The sequence below is a fragment of the Haliaeetus leucocephalus genome, unplaced genomic scaffold (genome assembly GCF_000737465.1).
Source record: "Haliaeetus leucocephalus isolate CR32 unplaced genomic scaffold, Haliaeetus_leucocephalus-4.0 Scaffold228, whole genome shotgun sequence".
Taxonomy (NCBI): domain Eukaryota; kingdom Metazoa; phylum Chordata; class Aves; order Accipitriformes; family Accipitridae; genus Haliaeetus; species Haliaeetus leucocephalus.
The window spans coordinates 23926120-23947515 of record NW_010972664.1 but is presented as its reverse complement, the minus strand read 5'-3'; the positions used below and the strand labels follow the sequence as shown (position 1 = coordinate 23947515).

The 21396-nt window shown below is 44.5% G+C and overlaps 1 protein-coding gene across 1 annotated transcript; it reads right to left on the bottom strand.

The window, feature by feature from the left end:
- Nucleotides 1–4390: 4390 nt before the first annotated feature.
- On the bottom strand, nucleotides 4391–19104 carry LOC104831871 (putative olfactory receptor 10AC1). Its single transcript, XM_010567694.1, has 3 exons — nucleotides 18945–19104; nucleotides 5943–5980; nucleotides 4391–5395 (listed from the first exon to the last, which is right to left on the bottom strand). Exons 1-3 carry the CDS (start codon nucleotides 19102–19104, stop codon nucleotides 4391–4393), a joined length of 1203 nt encoding a protein of 400 aa, XP_010565996.1.
- Nucleotides 19105–21396: the final 2292 nt, after the last annotated feature.

Below are 21396 nucleotides of genomic sequence, written 5' to 3'. Positions count from 1 at the left end.
CTGCTGAGCCATCTAGTCTTCCCTCAGCTTTACATACCAATTTGTAGAACCAGACTGTCTTATATCTTTACATACCAATTTGTAAAACCAGACTGTCTCATATCTTTGCACTTATGCAGGTAAAGCCAAGGGTACGCACTGGGTAGGTATTGACCTTCCCATTCTCACTTTTTCCTGGCCTTGTCGAGAAGATAACAGCGCAGCAGGATCTTTAGAGCCGAGAGCTTTAGGTTAGGGATACAATGCTGGAATTATTAATAGCACCTTCAGTCACCTTTTTGATGTGGAGATGATTGCAGAGCAAAGTGAAACTGACTCTGAAACCAAGCAGCCGACATGGAGCTTCACCTCATTCCTCAACTCCACTTTGGTCTCCTGGTTGTTTCTTGTCCTATGTTCCTGGTTGCTTCCTGAGGCAGTCCATTAAAGGGGACTTAAGGAAAGCCTTGCATAACAACCCCGTTGGAAAATAAAAAGCTTTTAGAGTCTAGAAATTTTTGCTTCTGGGGGTGTCCTGGTTTAACCCCAGCCAGCAAGTAAGCACCACGCAGCTGCTCGATCACTCCCCCCGCCCCCAGTGGGATGGGGGAGAGAATCGGGAAAAAAAAAAAAAGTAAAACTCGTGGGTTGAGATAAAGCAGTTCAAAAGGACAGAAAGGAAGAAAATAATAATGGTAATGACAATATAATAATAATAAAATGACAATAATAATAAAACAATTGAAATATACAAAACAAGTGATGCACAATACAATTGCTCACCACTCACCGACCGATGCACAGTTAGCCCCTGAGCAGCAATCTGCCCCACCCCCCACCCCGGACAACTCCCCCCAGTTTATATACTGGGCATGATGTCACATGGTATGGAATACCCCTTTGGCCAGTTTGGGTCAGCTGTCCTGGCTGTGTCCCCTCCCAGCTTCTGGTGCCCCCCCAGCCTTCTTGCTGGCTGGGCATGAGAAACTGAAAAATCCTTGACTTAGTATAAACAGTACTTAGCAACAACTGAAAACATCAGTGTGTTATCAACATTCTTCTCCTACTAAACCCAAAACACAGCACTATACCAGCTACTAGGAAGAAAATTAACTCTATCCCAGCCAAAAACAGGACAGGCGGGAAAGGCAGAATATTTAAGCATATTTGTTCCCCATTAGCCTGTTTAAAGGGGTGTGGACTTTTTTTTTATATCATATAGGATCCTATCAAACTTTATATGCTGGGTAACTAATTTCATATAATGGCACAAAACAAGCTCAGGAAGGACTCATCTCTCTTCTTCTGTAAATCTTATATCTCTAAATATCTGCAAGAGAAACTCCTATAGCATTCCAACTTTTGTCATACTAAAGTCAATATGGCTATTGCCCTTGGCAGTTGAATGATAAACATAAGGAAAACTGGGGCCTTTTCTCAATAAAGCAAATCACCATCTTTGACAGCTTTTCACCCTCATGATATTAAAGTCTGCTTTGTAGATTTAATCCTATCCCCACATCCATTTTCACTGGCTACAACTCCGTTGTTGTAAATAGCTGTATTAATTTCACCTTGATACTTTCCTTCTGCTTCAGATCAAAGGACAAAAGAAGTTATCTGGGTAAATATAGGATTATCTGCAGGTTTTCTAAGCTTTTAAAGAATCCAAAATAAGGGAGGCTGGTGGACTCACTTTCCATATAAGCCAGAATGGATAGACTGTGACAACATGACTTTGTCAAGGGAAGGTGAATACACTGAAACTTCTTCCATGCTCTTAAAATTGGACTTTCAGCAGAATTTCTACTTCCCTAACCCATAACAGAAACATATCCCCTTAGTAAACTTTTTGCATTTAGACTCCCAGAAAAGTAAGGAAATATTTTTAATGCAAGTGCATTTAATTCTTTTAGGACATTGATTATTTATAGGAACAGTTTTTAGGAAATGTCTTACCTGGATTGCCAGTAAAACACAACAGTGTGCAAAAAAAAGGAGCTTTCACTGGTTTCTTTACACTGAAAAGGAGATTTCACTGGTAGGTAGCACTCAAGATACCACCTTGAAGCATCTCCTTGAGTGAAGGTACCTCTTTGAATGGTATGTGCCATTCAAGGTACTGGATCTTGAGTACCCTGAAGGTTATTAAATGTCTCTGCCATCATCCTCCATGTCTTGGGCTCTGGGATATCTCCTCACTCCATTCATCTGCAAGGACATTGGGTGGAGACAGTGTCTTCGCAGAAAGCCTCCACTGCTGCTTGTGCTTCCCACATGTATCTCAGAACTAAAGAGCTGGGAGTCTAGCCTGGCTGCTGCTTCGGTCATGTCATCCCTGCCAAAGGCATCATCCATATCCTTATAGCGAGGAGAGGTTTGCCGAGGTGCCTCCGATCGGCAGTTGTTCACGAGGAACATCTCTGGTTCAGGACACAGCCCTGCTATCTTCTCACAGGTAGCAGCAGGTGATAGTTGTATCTCTGCTATCCCATGCCCACAGCTGCCAGAAAGATGTGAGGGCATCTACCAAGGTTTTGACCAGTATTATAAACTTCAGTGTCTTTCTGTCCCTTGGTTTTATTGCCAGGTATTTGAGCATATCAATATCTCCTAGAAGGCAGGTTAGAAAACTCTGCTGTAGAGCCCTACTCATCTTGGAAGGAACTTCTGGAGGTCGCTAGTCCAGCCCCCTGCTTGCAGCAGGATTAACTTCAAAGCCTGATTTGACTTGACAGGATTTGGAATTGATGCTTCAGTTTTGTCCTGTGCTCATTACAGTTATTTAATAGTATTTGATTCAAAGTACTTCTCTAATGTACTTCTAAAGTACTTCTCTATTAGTAAGTAATGTGCTTTTATTGAGACCCTCCCCTTCTCATTTTTGGAAGACCTGGCAGGTGATTAAAATGTTCACTACAACTTTGATCATTTTAAATAATGCAGCTCAACCTTTGCTCACAGCAGTAATTAGGTATTCATTGACGTGAGAGCCAATATTCTGTGTTAATGTTTTAAGCTGGCTAGACTGTCAACTTGAAGACAGCTTCTAATGTGAGTTTTAAATTCCATATTTCTCTTTTGTCAGATGGCTCCAAGTTAACTTCCTTAGTTACAGTGACAATTTTTTTCATTAGTCAAATCCACTTACTGTAATTTTTAATGATTGTAGCCCAGAGAAAGCAAATATCACTCTGCTCTCTCAATCTGCCAAGGAAGAGAGCTGAGGGCAGCTGAGGTACTGAAATTCCTTTGGATTAGAGAGAGAAACAGAAACAAGTCTTTTAATTTTTTTCTCAACAATTTGATATGTAAGAAGGGGCGTTCTGAATAATAGGGTCTGTTTGGGGCTTTAAAGAGCCATGGGGAGGGAAATATTAAATAAAATAATGAAGCTTCTTCTTTTCCCCCCTTTCTGTCCAAAACTGATCTTCCCTAATGTTTCTGAATCATCCTCTTCCGCCTACATGTAGGAAACACACAAAATAACACTGCTTTGCACCTTTCAAATTCTTATGTCTGCTGCAGTCCAGCATGTGCTGTAACTCACTGGTTTTGCTAAAGAAATTACAATAACTGTAGCAGTGGTATTATTAATCTTATGATGATAGATTTCAATACTCCTCAGGCATCCTTATGTATATGATACAGGTTTTCCTGACAAAAGTCATGCGATAAGACCAGTATCTTAACCTTTATGTTGCCATAGGAACAATCCAAACCTAAAGCATCTCACTATAAAAGGAAAGATTGCTTCCTGCAAAACAGGCGTAGGAAAGTCATACTCTTGTCAAATCGACGGCACTTTCATTTTCATTATCTAGAATAATTCAAAGTAAGATGAGTTTACACTAATGATCTTTCCACTTGTGATGGGATGCTGGAGTGCAGCCTTCTGCTAAATCTGGAGAAGACCACAGCTTAATTTCGATTTCTTTCTAGGCATGGGCTTTCTTCTTCTAACCTTCCAGTGACCCTCTTTAGATTTTTTGTGCTGATAAACATACCAGTCTGAAATTTTTTATTGACTTCCCAGTTTCCAGTTTCTACTTTCATCTTGATAGAAAAATAATAAAACCAATACAGCAGCTTTTAAATAATTTTGTGTTGATCTTTCAATTGTGCTGAGATGACCGTGAATGTAAGCTTGAGTATGTATGTGATCACAGAAGCAACACTGCAAATTGATCAGAGTTCTTCTTCCTCACAAGTCACTAAAGCATTTCCCTTTAGGTAAAGCGTTATGTTAGAGACCTTTTGTTGTTGGTGGTGTTTTTTTTAGCAGTGATGTCTCATAAAGGTATTGATGCATGTTGATTTCTGCCTGGATATTTGCAGTAGTGTAGTCTATGGAGAATCTGGTCCAAACATGGTTATGAGGCTGTTTTCCCACAAGCACATGTTTGTTCTACTAATACTTACCACACACATCACAGCTGATAGTACCCCAGTTCACCTGAGCTATTGTCCTCCTCCTCAACATTTTCATGAGGACCCCTCTGATTTCCTTGTTCCTCAGGCTGTAAATGAGGGGATAGAGTAATGGAGTGACGCTGGTGTAGACCAGAGACACCATCTTGTCTCGAGCTGGTGAGTAACTGGACTTAGGACGAACGTACATGAAGGTGGCGCATCCGTAGTGTAGCAAGGTGATGGCCAAGTGTGAAAGGCAGGTGGAAAGGGCCTTGCCCCTTCCCACGGAGGAGGTGATGGGTAACAAAGCAGCAGCAATGCAGACATAGGAGGTCAGGATTAGGAGGAAGGGCAGCAGCAGGAGGAGCACACAGGCAGCCAGTAAGGGCAGCTCAGGGGTGTAACTCTGGGTACAGGCCAGGTGCAGCACAGCAGGGACATCACAGAAGAAGTGATTGATGCGACGCGACTGACAGAAAGGTAAGCGGAAAACAGCCACCGTCAACCCCAGGGAAACGGCGAAGCCCCCCAGGCAGCACGCCGCAGCCAGCCTGAGGCAGAGCCCCTCGCTCATCACGGCCGCGTAGTGAAGCGGTTGGCAGATGGCCACGTAGCGGTCGTACGACATGGCTACCAGGAGGAAGCATTCGGCCCCACCGAGTGCCACAAAAAGGTGCATCTGTGCAGCACAGCCGATGAAAGAAATGGTGCTGCCCTCCACCACTATCAGGCTGAGCAGTGCCTTAGGAACAACGACTAAGATATAGCAGAGCTCAATGACAGAGAGCTGACAGAGGAAGAAGAGCATGGGAGGACGGGAAGGCTCCATAACCACTGCCACGAAGATCATCACGTTCCCTGCCAGCGTGACCAAATGGACAATGAGAAAGATAAGGAAGAGGAGGACCCGCAGACAGAGCAGCTCGGAGAAGCCAAGCAGGAGGAACTCCAGGGTTGCATCAGTGCTCCTGTTGTCCCTCTCCGTGCAGCCTTCACATGGCATCTACAGGGAGAGAAACAGAAGGGAGACCGTTGAATTTGCCCTGATGCCTGGCAATCAATTGCATCTAGGAAATAATGGTGCGGTACTGTAGAACGAGTGTAGTAAAAGCTCAGTGTGAGGGGAGGAAGGTGATTTCATTTAAATGCAAAACTGATTTCACTCAGTCACATTTGACACACTCTCAGACCCATATTCTCACAACCACCGAGGTTCTTGTGCCCAAACGATTTGCCTAGGATTCTTTGCCATGACATTGATGAAAAGGAACGTCAGCTGTTGGTTCTTCATCACTTACTCTGATTTGTTCTTAGATTTGTGACCATGTGCAGGTTTTGAACATGCATTAGATGCCCTGTAAGAGTTGACACTGATTAGTCTCTCCATTCTGTCTTGCTTTTGAGAGTCAGCATTGGACTCTCCCTCCTGATCTGAGTGTCCTAAGAAGCTGCAGATGGATGTGTCGGGATCTTGATGACCATCAACACCTAGGTCTTGCAGGCATGCTGCTACTGCTCCTTCTGCTGCTTCCACTCCCAGGCAGACCCACTTGTTCTCTGTTCACACCAATACTGCAGTTCTCTACATCTGTGCCAGAGATGTACAACGACAACCAGAGAGTAAGCTGGAGCTTCTGCTTAACAATCTGACTCCGATTAATGGGAATTGCTCATATGGAAACAGGGTTTCAAATGGAAGGGCTCAGTTACTAGACATGAGGATTCCAAAATGAGAGCTGACATTTTGGCTGCTTACATCCTTATATCTGTCTCAGCCCTACGGCAAAGTAAACAACCTTCCAAACTCAAAACCAAAGATGTCCATGGCAACGTACTGTGTACAACAATTTTTTAAAGATAATACAAAGCTAGTATCTTGGACTTAGAAAGAATGAGATCTTGCTTGTCACAAGAAGAACGGAAAGTTCCTAGGAATGTGGAGTGATGCAAAGCTGTTTAAGTTGTAAAGATCTAGAAAAGATAAGGATGTAGACAGCTGTATAATAATAAATTAAATATACTTGTCACAGGTGAACAGTGCTCATTTTTCATGTGTTCATCATGTAATGCAATATTTACTACAAGGAGTAATTCCAACGCTTTCTACACTTTACTGTAAACCAGGAATAAAAGCAGAGATTCCTTGAAGACTTCTGCTCACATAAAAAACCCAGCAATATTTAAGTATGAGAGAAACTGGAAAATTACATGAAATATTCCAAGGCCATCCAGAGCAAATAGAAGTAATGGGAAGTTGATGGAAAAAATTATTAGTGGACACAGGGATTTTCCTGGAAAGAAAACATCTCAAAAAAGCTCCAGAAAGAAATAATCAATAAAGTTGAGGAGGTGAATCTGATAAGCCTACATGCCTTTGCCTTTGTTTTTGCCACTGCAATTGCTGGAACTTGCTGCCCCAAGGTTTCCTTGTGATCCAGTATCTCAGCAGGATTCAAAATATCTGGGGACTCAGGTGAATAATGAAAACATCCACAATTATATTACCTCAGGTGCAAAACTAGGAATTAAATCTCTGTGCTTCAGAGCGTAGCTCAGCAAAATTACTAAGTTAGGAAGAAACTTTACCTTAAGCTCCAAGACAAAAAAATGGACAGTCGGTGAAGACCAAGAAGGAGCTCTTCAGAGAATGTAGAGGGAGCAGTGATCCTGCAGAAGCAGGTAACTCAACAAGGACTACTGCTAGACACAGTTCCCAGTGTTTATAAAGCCACGGCTAACTCCTACATCCACCTTTTGCTGCTGCAGGACCTCCCCAACAGCTAAACAGTCTGGCTATAAAGCTTTCTTGACGCTGTATGCAAGTAGTAGGTCTTCACAGAAAGCAGGAGTAATGGGCTGATACATGCTCTCAACACTGCAGACTCAATCACTCGGGACCAGCTGGGGCTCCCCTCACTCCAAGTACTGAGACTTTAAGAGGATTCTACTAAACACAACAAAGCTAAAGAGTGGGGAAGAAACAGAGGTTTCCCTTCCTTTCATTTGGAGCTGATCACTACAGTGACAACATACCGTCTCTGGGTTAGAAGATAAAGAAATAGAGACTTCTTCCTCTTGATGATGTGCGTGGTTCAGTCTGGGCTGAGATTCTGTGTCTTGCCCAGTCTGGAGTCCCGTCTGGCTGTGAGTGTCCCTGGAGCCAATGTTCTCTTCCAGCAGTTCATAATCATCCTCTCTTCTCTTCTGCAGGACTCAGTTCCTTATATACAATAGGACACAGAGGTCTTTCCTCTCCCCCGCCACCTGTGCCCTCCCTGCATGGATGACAGGCAGTTCTGTTCCTCCCAAGAAAAGGGGGTTGCAGTTTTTTCTGTAAATCCAGCAACAGGATGTAATTGCACCTTCAGAGGAAGGCAGTGTTGTAACACCCTCCTAGAGGGCTCTTGCTCCTTTCACTGAAGCAGTTGAAAGGAGCTGATTATTCATTGGGCTGGTTTGTACCTGAAATGGCAACGATTTAATTAACAGAATGCATTGCTGCTCTTCTTAAATAAAAATAAATCTGTGGGTCTTTAAATAAGTTTAAACCAAACTCACACTTAAAGGCAAAGCAAAACAGATATAAAATCTTTAAACCCATCTGTAGAACTGTGTGGAGTTTTCACCAGTTCAGATAATCCATTATTTCTTACTGACTCAGATGAAATCACTGTTCTGCAGTGGATAGGACTGAGATTATTTGGGCCCAATTTACTTTTTTTACCATTGTTGCATTCATTCCTGGCCACTTACACTGAAATAATTAGAGATCTGTAGGCTTATGTAAGTAGCAAAGAGAGGCAAAGTCAAGATTTTTGACTGCTAAAATGGAACTGTTTTCTGTTAACCCAGCTTGGCAGAAACACGTAAATACGGTACCTTAAGATTTTTCCCAGGACATGGTTTAGAGGAAGTCTACCTTTCAAAATATTCTTCTATAATATTTTACCTATATGGCATAGTCATTCTGGGACAAAACTAGCCCACGCATCAGTACAGTCTGGGGACTAGTTGAGTTGGGAGCAGCTCTGCAGAAAAGAACCTGGGCTTCAAGTGGACAGCGAGATGAACTTGAGCCAGGAGGAGGCAACAAAGACCAACCACATACTGGGCTGCAATAGCAAGAACATGGCCAGCAGGTGAAGGGAAGTGATTATTCCCCTTTATCTGTCACACACGAAGCCACATGTGGAACACTGTGTCCCGTGCTGCAGTCCCCCATACAAGAGATGGCAACAAGCTCAGGAGGAGCACGTGATGTCCAAGGAGAGGCTGAGGGAGCTGGGTTTGTTCAGCCTGGCAAAGAGGAGGCCAAAGGGGGATCTAGCTGATGACTTTAGCTAGCTATTGGGGAGCTATAGAGACAAGAGAGTCCTCTCAGGGGGACACAGTGAAACAGTCACAACATTTGCATCAAAAAAATTCTGATTGGCCATAAAGAAAAAACCGCTGCTTCTCACAAGGGTGGGTCAGCACTGGAACATGTGTCCTGAGAGGCTGGGAGGTCTTCCTCCTTGGAGATGTCCACATGTTGCCTGGACAAGGCCATGAGCATCCTGACATAGGAGCTAGCTGTGCTGGGAGCAGGGTGTTGGACTAGAGACCTCCATAGGTCCCCTCCCATCTAAATCTTTCTTTGAGTCTATGATTCTGTTCAGCCTTGGTCAGATGTCCAGTATGGACAGGAGCAGACCTGTGTGTACGTAGGGAGCTTCACTGTCACAAACTGAAATACTTGTGGAGTTTTGGTTTCTCCACGGCCACTAACTGGGATTCTGTAGTGTCACAATTTTGAAATTAGGCAGAACTTAAATGCGAAGTTGTTTTTAAGTGTTTTTACTCTTTTTTAAACCTGTCATGTAACTTCTTGGAATTAAAGTTATGACAGTGGAGTCTATCCTCTTTAGTCTCTCAGTTCACTTCCTTAACTTTCACCTTTTGAAACTTTTTTTTTATTTCAACTTTTTTCCATACACTTTTTGTGTTTAAGATGCTGCAAACAGTTCAGGCCACAGAATGTCCTTAAAGCATTTACAAAACTAATTCTGAATCTGTCCAGAATGTCTAGATATTGTTGTATACTAATGAATAAAACAACCCTGAAGCCTCTCTCTGTGGCATGTTGTTTCTGCAGCTGTAACAGGAGTAAAATCGAGGAGCTGGTTATTTTATAATTCCACCTAGCAAATTGGGCAGATTATAAGTGGAAGTAAATTTTTACAGTGAAGAGCCTATTTTAGTCAAATGCTTTGCAGAGTAAGATTGCTCCCTCTAGCAAATTCTGTGAGAATTTCAGACCACCTGATTAACTTATGTATAGTTTCTCTTTGTGTTATAAAATAAAATTGAGGGGCTTAGTTGCCATTTCTTACTTTAATTTATGTTTATCCTCTTCTCTAACCCACACCACAGGAGAAAATCTGCTACCTCAGTAACAACGCAAAAGTAATTACAAGGAACTATTTTGACAAGTCGGTTTCAACTTTCTCATCTTCAGATGATCCTTTTCTGCTGCTGGACTGGAGGTGAACCTAGGTGAGTCAGCACGTACCCAGTAACCAATACCACACAGTCAGCAGTAATAAGCACTAATTTTTTTTTAACATAGTGCCCAGCCTTACACTGGAATAAGTCAGGCAAATTATTATTTCAGTTTGTGTGTGTGTAGATAAGCTGTCATTTATTAACATGCAACTTACCCCTCCCCGCAACGTTTCAACACACGCCTACACATTACCTCCAAAACATGGCTCACCAAATAGGGGAGCGTTAGCTGGAGCGAGGTATGCATCCCAGTGCCAGAACACACAGCAACAAGACAAACAACGAGCAGGAGAGGATGAGAATATGCATGTCAAAGCGACTCCATACTTCCTCCTCTAGCCCACACCTTTCACGTTCCCAGCATTTTCATTGCATCAGCTTACAGCCAAATTCATAATAGATTAATAAAAGCTGCACGTTAGCATTAGTGTTTGCATGTCTTGAGTCTGCAGCGCATTAGAGAGATGTACCTTTTCCTTGCTGCAGAGTTCAGCCCTGCTCGCCTCCCCCGCACTCTTAACTGTGTGATTTTTTTTCGGTACACGCCTGCAAGGCTTTGGGACTGGCTTGCCTTAGGCCAAATTTGTATAAAGAGCTTCTTGGAATCCAGCTACAGTTAATGAATCACATCATATCAGTTTCTATCAGCAATTGCAACATACTTCAGAGGATGTTCCCCTTGGTCTTCAGAAAAAGGACCAGCACCGGGCTTGCCTATCCACACCCGTGAATTGCCAGCCTGCTCCAAAGGTGGCCAGAGAAACAATAAAGATGCCCGGGAAGCATCACTGGGAAGTTGAGCGCAATCTGGACAAAAATAGAAACAGCTGAGACGCGTACCAGGAAGCCTGGAGGAGAGGGACGGCCAGTCCCAGCCACAGCCAGGGAAACGGCGCACTCAGCCCAGACAGCCCTGCGGCTCTGACGTGATGGAGAGACGCAAAACTCTTCTGCAGGCCGAAAATAATGCTCGAGCAATATGAAGTAACTAGCCAGTGGTAAAAGATAATAAAGAGGATAAGAAAGATTTCAGGTCGTCTTTGCATGCAAAAGCACGGCGATATTGATCCTTCGGGGGTATCATACTGTTGTAGAAAGCAAAGATTTTGGCTTTAGCAGCTTCACTCATGTTCTGCCAGGTACATTCACAAGCAGAAGCTACTTTGTTATTCAGAAGTGTTACAGGGTCTTATCTGATTAGAGAAATCAAGGCAGTTTTAAGGTGGATTGCTTGAATTGGTTTTGGTGATTGATAAAAAATAAGAGTCACTCTAATGAAAATGTAACAGTGGCAATGTGAAAATAAACATTAATATAACTTGAGAAAGTGCATCTGTAACTCCAGTAAAGCTGATTAGGATGTAGCTGGGCCAGAGGCTGGAAATTGCAGCATCTTGACAGAGACTTTTTAACAGGTACTGGTTCCCCATTCTGTAGTCAACATGAGTCAAGAAATGCTGCCTCCCACAAAGGCAAGACACTGAAACAGATGTGCATAGCCTTTAGGAGAAGCAGAGTTTCCTTATTCCTGTAATGTTCAGAGCTTTCTGGGAACCGGGAACTGAAACTGGCTGAGGTGGTAACAGCAGGATGACAGGCATCAATTTGCCTTGGCGAGAAAAAGCATCACCCTGCTCTCGTTGAGTTTCTGTTGTTTGGCTTGATAAACACCAGCTGGGAATTCACTCTGGGAAAGATGCTGAACCATAAACCAACCAAAACAAAGTTTTGTAAAAAAAAGGGTAAGCAGCTTGGCAGCTGACTCCTCCTCAAGGTTTGTTAAAGGTGCCGCATTTCTTTCACCTCATTGTACTTAGTCATACTCTAACCCAGCCAAAGGCATTGTCTCGCATCTCTGCTAAGAAAATGGTTGCATGTATCAGTTAATACTATCATAGACATGCATGCTTTCCTATTCAGAAAAAAAAAGTGAAGTTACTGTAAGAAAACTGGTTTAGAATTAGAGAGAGAAAGGACAAATCTAAAAAGGGAAGTCATGAAAGAGGATGAAAAGATTTAAACTGAAGACAGCAAGTGAAAATGAAAAAGACAAACAAACTGAAAATTAAGCTACAGGCCCTGGAAAAGATTAACTTGAACTCCTGTAGTTAAGACAAGAAAGAAGGTGAAGGTAGCAAGGAAGGCCGACATTCTGAAGACAGTTCTAAGTTTCCTTGGCTGATTGAGAACTTGCTTCGTGATTATTCTGGGTTTTCAGCTTTCCTGGGCAGCTGGTTGTTTCTGTGAAGTAATCAGTACAGATATCCTCAGCCCTTCACAGGCCTTAGGGTCATCCCCCTTCACTAATTCTGAAAAACTTGAGGTGCCTGTTAGCTGTCCTTATAAGCTCTTTCTCTCACCATTGTGACAGCGCATCACATTAGGTGTCACACTGTGACCACTCCAACTTATCTACAACATCATTCAAGTTCTCAGCAAGATAATCCCATGAGCCTAAAATGGCAGGACTCGATGACACAAAATGACATGGCCTCATACTGCTGTAGGGCAAGAGAAGAAGCATGACATAGTCACGTATTGGTAACTAAAAACATACAAGAGTGAAAAAATGCCAGTGGAATAACAAGGACCTTAGAAATATTGGGATGGGGAAGAGGAAGGTGGAGCTGGACCACCATGAGACCAAGTGAGAAAGTCCACCCCAATCATGTGAAAGGAGTACATGCATGACACCAGGCGATGTTAATGGGGGCTGCAATTCCCTTCACCTCTGCCTTGGAAGCCTTTCCCAGTTGTTCAAAATGAGCTCCTGACCAGAGGAGATATCTGGAGAGTGCAACTCCTAATGTTATTGGAAGTTACTTTCGGATTCATTTGGACAACTTTGTGGATGTCTCTGTGGAACTAATTAAAAGTTTGGGTTTCAACTGCCAGCTTATAACCTGCAGCCAGAGGGGCTCAGCTGGAAAGGAACAGAGTAGCTGCATCTCTCATAGTCCTTGAAGGAGCTCAGCAGTGCTCAGCCCCTCTTGGGACTGGGATCACAGCACCCTGGGGCCTTGCTGAGACCACCAGTGTTGACATCTGAAAATCATCTATTTATTGCCTCCTTTTGTTCCCTGTGCAATGATAAATGAGGCATTGTCCCACCTGAGCTCTCCCTTAGGGTGGCAGTGGCTGAGACACTCCACCTGGGGACATCATTTGGTTTTACTTAATTTGAGCTGATGCAACTGCAGCTCCTGGGAGGAATGGCAGAAAAGCTCACTCTCTTATGAAGTTTTCCACAGCAGACACCATCCCAAGCTGATGCTGCACACACTCCGTCCCCAATGTACCCAGGCTATGGCTCATTTATTCCTCCTCCCATCTCAAGTTTGGCCAGCCAAGTTAACGTTTTGGCATCTATGTCACTTAGGAACCCAAGGCTCATTTTACCCACGGGTAGCAAGGCAAGTAACTATTAGACCAACATGGTTTTCCAGAGCACAAATAATTGGCAGGTGAGGTGACATCAAACCTTCACTGTAAACACAGGACAAAAAGATTAGGCCCTTACCACCTTCTGGGAGTCTCAGTGAAGATGTGGCAGTAACAGAGGACTTCTGCTTGGTCAGGCTCTCTGGAACCTTGCGTGGCACCTTGCATTATAGTGCTGACAAAGATCCTTCAGCTGTCAGAATTCTGAACCCTGTCCAGGGTAAGGGACCTGTGGGCACACTTATATTTAGCAAGGGACCATGCTTGCTGGTCAATACAACAGAACTAGGCCTAGGATGGGCAACCAAAAGTCTGACATCTCTGGTGCCCCTAATGTGTTCCAAGCCATATTTTCATAGAACTATTTGGTGCAAAGACTCGTATTTAGAAATAAACTGCTTGTGAAAGTTTTTCCTAATGTCCAACCGGAACCTCCCAAGCTGTGATTTACAGCCATTGACCATTATCGTTGATTTAACAGAGCTGTCAGAAACTTCTGCTATTTGGGACTGGAAGGTGGGGGCAAGAGGAGGACAGGGCAGGAAGGAGGAAAACCAAGATCAGTACATCAAGACCATGTCGGAAAACAGCCTGTTAGAACAGCATAAGGAGGGAGTAACCTCCTTTATTCTTTTTTTGCATGAAGTCACAAGGTGAAAGAGTTGAAGGAGCAGAGGGGCAGTGAAGTCTAGGCCTTTTTTGCAGAAAGCACCATGTAAATGCAATGCCTTCCTTTAAATGCTGTATTCATTAGCCAACAGTCTTTGTGCTAAGCAACAGCATTTGAACTGGTACTGAAATGAAAAGCATGAAATCTACTCTATTCTGTGGCATAGGGCAAGAGCTTGGCAGGCAGAACCTGTTGGCTGTTGCATTCTAATGACTTGAGCAGAGCTGACTGTAGATAGCTGTGTAGTAAAACTGAGTTCAGCCTCCAGTATAACCCCACTTCCATTTTGGTTCCCATACCGATGGATGGAGGACCTACTGCAACTGAGTCTATGCATGAAAAATATCTTGTACTCTTGGGAGACACTGATAGCAAAACTTTGTTTATAATTTTTCTTTTGTGTTTGCTTCCCCCCCCCCATAAGCTCATTGATCATCATATCTCTTTCATTCACTACTTTCAGTTCACAGTGGTTAGGTTTTCAGAATAACAGAGCAGTCAGTTCAAAGGGGCTGCACATACAAAACTTTGTTAATGAGATAAATTAAAGGAAAGTTGGGAATCCATTTTGCTTTCTGTCATCAGAAGTGCACTAATGTACACTGTTTCCTCCCTGCTGATGATCTGGACAAATGAGGATCATCCTACAACAGCTCTTACAGTCTCAAGAGGTGAGTAGTCAACTGGGAAAGATGATCCTAATTTACACTGTAACAGATACAGCCATACTCACCAGCCTCATGCACTTCAGTACAACCTTAGTTATGAAGAGGATGGGCCACCCATGGCTTTGAAGGGTACAAAATCACAAAATCTGTTAAACATCAGCTGGAAGTACCAGAGATGAAAGTTTGCATGTTATTAATAACTGATTTTATTTGTTCTGGGCTTTGATGGATAGAGCAGCCTTTTGTTGCCTGAAACTTAGAATAGTGTTAATGTCACATAAGTTAGGTCACAGAGATAGGAGTCTTGATGTATGGCTCTCAACACTTCTGCTGGACACTAAAATCAGAAGATCAAATGCATTGGAATTAAGTAATGCATATAATTGCATCTAACAATTAAAAAAATTATTTTTTTTTCAAGATTCTCCAAACCAAGGCTTTAACTTTTACCCAAGATGAAGCAACAATATCCATACTTTCTCAAATCACTACTTTCCCTGTCCAATTTTGGAAGTTGATGACTATTCCCAGAAGCACCATTGGTCTCCCAGTGAACAGTCTTCCCATGAATTTTTCATTTCAGGAGGCATTGTTAATATTAGACTTAACACTACCCATCTTGTGTCAGAAGTTGAGGACTGCAGAGCAATGGAAATGCTGCATGGCAAGTAGGACACAAGATGCAAATTATAGCTGCACTTGTCAATTAGCTACACGTGCTATGGAAAGTAAAAAGGGCACAAAGCCACCCTGAAAATGAACAGTGAAGTCACTAGTAATAGAGATTTGTAAGTGTCTCACAACATCAGGCCCTAGTCAAAACAAGATGGGAGCAGACCAAGCCTGAGCACTGCTACTTGTCTCATGGGGTATTTGTTTAAAGGAGAAAACCTGGTAAAAATGTGAATTTCGAAAAATCTGTTGCAGAGAAAGGTGAATAGTCAGAATAGTGTGCTGACATCCAGGCAGATAAATGGACCAACATCTTTTCCACTACACTGAGGAAGAAAAACCCAAAGTCTGACAATTCAGATAAGACAGAAGAAATCTATCCTTGTAGTCAGCTGAGTCTGTGACGTTTGATGCGTTAGCAGCATTAGGCAGGCATTCACATCTCTACCCAGAAACAATCTCCTCTGTTAGGCTGAAATTTTTTTGAGATTCACCTCCATCCAGGAATGGCCTCAAAAGCATACATTACTTAAAACTGTAAACACAAGGGTTTTTCTCTCCAATAAAACATAAATACAAACTGAGAATGACAACAATAGAACTGGTAACTAACTCAGTCACCACTGTAGAAAATATGTAGGATGTTCCTGATGTCATAACTTTGCAGCATTGTAATTAGCCCTGCATTTAGATCGAGGACTTGTCTGTCTGTACTTGTTTTATGTGAGTCCTGGTAGCTTTATATGTGGGGCCGTTGAAGGCAGCGCCTCGTCTGTGGCAGCCTGTGCAGTTGGCCATGTCAGTGTCCTTTGCGTGGACATGTGTGCATGCGTGTGTGTGTCTGTGCGTCCCTGGGTTACACACCCAACCTCACTACTGGCTGAACCTGCCATCTGGGAAGAAGCAGCCATGTCCACCAGCCTTTGACAAAGGGACCTCGGCTGGGTTCCAGCAGCCAAGCAGGAGGAGCTACTGGGGCTGAAGCCCACCGTACAACCCTTAACCATACTTACACACTAAACTTGGGAAGTGAGTTGACCAAAAAGAAACTCTGGAAATGGTGTTTCTCCAGAGAAGAACTAGCTCATGCAACTTTATTGTTCGTTGCTTTTACTTTATGTCCTTGTTCTGTGATACATTTTCACCCTTTGGTTCATTACTGCTGATCACCTGCTTACAGGAGCTATCCTGGGCTTTTTTGGAAGAGGATCTTGCATGCTGAAATCCTACACATCAGCAGATACTATGCGAGTTCTCCTTTTCTTGCAGTTGTTGCAGGATGTTCTTCTACTTCTGCTGTGTCAAAAGCAATGAAAAAAATCCTGAAAAATTCCTTTCACGAAAAAAACCACCAAAAAAAAGCGTAAAACAGCAAATTGAGGCCTAAGGTCAGAATCAGAGATTTACAGAAAAAGAAAAGGTAGGAAGGGACTGCTGGAGGTCTCTAATCCAATCTCCTGCTGACAACAGGGCTGACTCCAAAGTTAGGTGAGATTCCTCAAGGCCTTGTCCAGGTGAGTTCTGAACATAGAATCACAGAATCATAGAATGTTTTGAGTTGGACGGGAACTTTAAAGATCATCCAGTCCAACCCTCCTGCCATCGGCAGGAACATCTTTCACTAGATCAAAGGTCACTCAAAGCCCCATCCAACCTGGCCCTGAACATTTCCAGAGATGGCACATCCACAACTTCTCTGGGCAACCTGTTCCAGTGCCTCACCACCCTCATCGTAAAAAAAAACCTTCTTCCTTATGTCCAATCTAAACCTACCCTCCCTCAGTTTAAAACAGTTGCCCCTTGTCCTGTCACTACAGACCATGGTAAAAACAAAACAAACAAAACAAAAACTGTCTCCATCTTTCTTATAAACTCTTTTTATTTATTGAAAGGCCCCAATAAGATCTCGCCAGAGCCTTCTCTTCTCCAGGCTGTACAACCCCAACTCTCTCAGCTTTTCACCCAGCCCTCTGATCATTTTTGTGGCCCTCCTCTGGACCCGCTCCAGCAGGTCCATGTCTTTCTTGTACTGGGGACCCCAGAGCTGGACGCAGTACTCCAGGTGGGCTCTCACCAGCATGGAGCAGAGGGGCAGAACCACCTCCCTTGACCTGCTGGCCACGCTGCTTTTTATGCCGCCCAGGATACAACTGGCTTTCTGGGCTGTGAGTGCACATCGCCAGCTCGTGTCCAGTTTGTCACCCACCAGTATCCTCAAGTCCTTCTCCACAGGGCTGCTCTCAATCCATTCATCCCCCAGCCTGTACCGATCCTGCTGATTGCCCCGACCCAGGTCCAGGACCTTGCCCTTGGCTTTGTTAAACTTCATAGAGTTCGCACTGGGCCCACTCCTCAAGCCCTTCCAAGTCCCTCTGGGTGGCATCCCTTCCCTCAAGCGTATTGTCCTGGTTTCAGCCCAGCCAGTAACAAAGCACCGGGCAGCCACTCGCCCACTGTTGTGTCCCCCCCGGACACGGTGGGATGAGGAGAAAATATAACGGCAGGCTCATGGGTCGAGACAAGGACAGGGAGGGATCACTCCCCACATATGGTCACAGGCAAAAGGCAGGCTCAACTTGGGGAAGAAACAAAATCAATTTAATTTGCTACCAATCAAATCAAAACAAGGATATTAGGAAGTAAAACCAAACCTGAGAACACCTTCATCATCACCACCCCTCCCTCTTCCTGGGCTCAGCTCCACTCCCAGTTCTCTCCACCTCCTCCCTCCAGTGGTGCAGGGGGACGGGGAACGGGGATTGGGGTCAGTTCCTCACACCTTGTCTCTGCCGCTCCTTCCTCCTCAGGGGGAGGACTCCTCAAGCTCTTCTCCTGCTCCAGCGTGGGGTCCCTCCACAGGAGATGGTCCTCCACAAACTGCTCCAGAGTGGGTCCCTTCCATGGGCTGCAGTCCTTCAGTCACAGACTGCTCCAGCGCAGACTTTCCCATGGAGTCCCGGCCATCTTGCAGGGCATCTGCTCCCCTGCATGGGCTGGGGGGACAGCCTGCTGCCTCACCACGGGCTGCAGGGGCATCAGCCTCCTCCTTCATTGACCTCAGCATCTGCAAAGGTGTTCCTCCCACACTCCACTCCCCCAACTCACTGCAGGTTCCCTTCTTAAATCCGTTCTCCCACAGGTGTTACCACTCTCACTGACGGGCTCGGCCAGGGCCAGAGGCGGGTCCGGCCTGGAGCGGAGCTTCAAGCAGCTTCTCACAGGAGCTGGCCCTGTGGCCCCTTCCCCGCTACAAACTCCACCACACAAACCCAAAACACGTGTCAGCTACTCCACTCAGCTTGGTGTCATCTGCAAACTTGCTGAGGGTGCACTCGATCCCACTGCCTGTGTCACTGATGAAGATATTAAATAGTATTGGTCCCAGTACAGACCCTTGAGGGACACCACTTGTTACTGGTTTCCACTCGGACATTGAGCCATTGACTATAATTCTTTGGAAGCGACCAGCCAGCCGGTTTCTCATCCATCTAACAGTCCATCTGTTGAACCCATATCTCTCCAATTTAGTGGCAAGAATGTTGTGTGAAAGGCCTTACAGAAGTCCAGGTAGATGACATCCGTAGCTTTTCCCTTGTCCACTGATGCAGTTACTCCATCATAGCAGGCCACTTGATTAGTCAGGCACAACTTGCCCTTGGTGAAGCCGTGTTGGCTGTCTCTAATCACCTCTGTGTCTTCCAGGAGGATCTGCTCCATGATCTTACTGAGCGTGGAGGTGAGGCTGACTGGTTGGTAGTTCCCAGAGCCCTTTTTACCCTTTTAAAAATGGGAGTGATGATTCCCTTTTCTCCAGTCACTGGGGACTTCACCTGACTGCCATGACTCTTTAAATATCATGGAGAGTGGTTTGCCAACTACATCAGCCAATTCCCTCAGGACCCTGGGATGCATCTCACTGGGTCCCATGGACTTGCGTATGTTCAGGTTCCTCAGGTGGTCTCAAACCTGATCTTCTCCTATGATGGGAGGGACTTCATTCCTCCCCCCTGCCCAGTCCCTGTCTTGAGTTTCAGGGGCTTGAGAGATGTGGGAAGAGAGAACTGAGGCAAAAAAAATTTTTGAGTACCTCAGCCTTCTCCATGTTATCTGTCACCAGTTCTCCTGTAAAATTTATTGGAGCGGGGTGGTTACATTTTCTTTAATCTTCCTTTTCTGGCCAACGTACCTGGAAAAGCCCTTATTATTATTCTTGCCAAATTCAGCTTCAATCGTGCCTTGGCTTTCCTGATCCCATCCCGTTGTGTTTGGAGCATAGTTACATCGGCCAGGAACATGGAAAAACTCCCTCCAGGCCTGCTCAGTGTAGTTGTGCCTCATACAGGGAAGGATTTGTCTCTCCCTGCGTTGCTGAAGGAGATATTTTTGCTACACTCCTCTTATCACATTCTGTACATCTCCTTGGGGGAAAGAAAAAGCTACACCTACCTAGCCTTTAGTAGTGTAGGAAAGTCCTTAACTAAAATAATGCAGTGCTGTGGTGTGGACAACCCTCACACAAAGTCAGTGTTTACGCATGGGCTTCCACTGACTGTGCTAACTATAATCTCAGTATGTGTCACTCAACAATCGTGCCCTTCTGGTGTTTGCACAAGTCCTAATCCACTTATAATAATAATTGCCCTGATGCAAGCTGTGATTTGGGAGGTTTGGACTGGACATTAAGAAAACCTTTTTCACTAGGAGTCAGTGCAGCACTGGGCTGGGTACGAGATAGTTGACTTCATCAATATTTTCAACACTTGGCTAGATAAAGTTGCAGTGACCTGATGTGGTGTTGGGGCTAGTCCCACGTGAGGCAGAATTTCTGAACAGTGCTCTACTGATTTGATGACGTGGAAATCCATGAACAACTGATAAATAGCAAATGAATTCTTAGATGTGCTTACAGCTCCAGCTTCTCACACAGAGGGTATCTGAATGTGCTTCCTTTTCCAGCTTGACTGGGAGCTGTTTCCGTCACCAATCCTTTATATTCCTGTCATATTCATTCACCATCAGGTGATAGCTTTATCCAATGGCATATTGAAGTTCGGACCATGTCATCTTTTCTTAGCATCAATCCTTGACATCTTGTTGATTGTAATGACAGTGCAATAGAGAGTTCTGCAGAAATTCCAGGCAAGTATAGAAGAGTTTTCTTCAAATACTGCAAGGATAGATGAATTAAAAGTACTGATAAAGAGCCAAACACCCCCTCGCCTCCCCATTCTTTTTTGGCTGCCCAGGAGCACAGTGGCAAAAAAACCCCAAAACATAGAGGTAGTGAGTGCTATTGTTTTTTATTTTTTTTTTAGGAAGCAGATATTCAGGCTATAGTCAGCACAATCATCTAGCTGATACTGGCCACTGTAGTCTGCAATCGGTACTCCAGCTAAGGATTAATTATGTCAACGATGCAAATAAGGATATTCCTGAAATGTTTGTTTTACATTTTAACTTCTCTAACAATGACTATGAGAGAAGACTAAAAGAAATTTCTTATATTAAGTCTTTCCACTTTCTCTCAAACCCTTTTGCTGCTGGCAGGCTGCTGGCCCCGGGGCCGAAGGCACAAGCCAGTTGCACATGATGGCAACCAGTTCCTCGGGGCACACTGCTCCCAGCTTTCATTGCCCACCTCTTCCCGACCCGGGCCCCCAGAGCAAAGCTCCCCCCACCCACCCCACTCCCACCCAAGTGAAAGCCAAGCTTTGCTACTAGCAGTGACCCCCCAAACCCATACAAAAGCAGCCCATTTCGGGTCAGCCGGCTGCAGCTACGTCCTGTCTCTCTCCAGAGGATGGCAGCAGAAGCCAAGCAACCCCGAAGGGACCCTTCTCCGCGGAGCTCCCTACAGCTGCCAGGCTGGAGCTCGCCAAGTTCTCCAGGCACGATGAAGTCGTACTCTTACTCTGCAGCACCCAGGTCTGCACAGCAGTCCCAGGTCCTACCGAGAGAAACTACAGCGAGAGGTGCGAGAGGAGAAGAACCAGCCCCCCCGGCCACGCA

Coding starts and splice junctions, on each gene's coding strand:
- LOC104831871 (XM_010567694.1), bottom strand. CDS start 19,104: ATGGAGCAGATCCTCCTGGAAGACACAGAGGTGATTAGAGACAGCCAA. Junction 5,981..18,944: donor TGTCATCTACCTGGACTTCT/GTAAGGCCTTTC, acceptor TCTCTGGCACAG/ATGTAGAGAACTGCAGTATT. Junction 5,396..5,942: donor TTGGTGTGAACAGAGAACAA/GTGGGTCTGCCT, acceptor CTCTCCCTGTAG/ATGCCATGTGAAGGCTGCAC.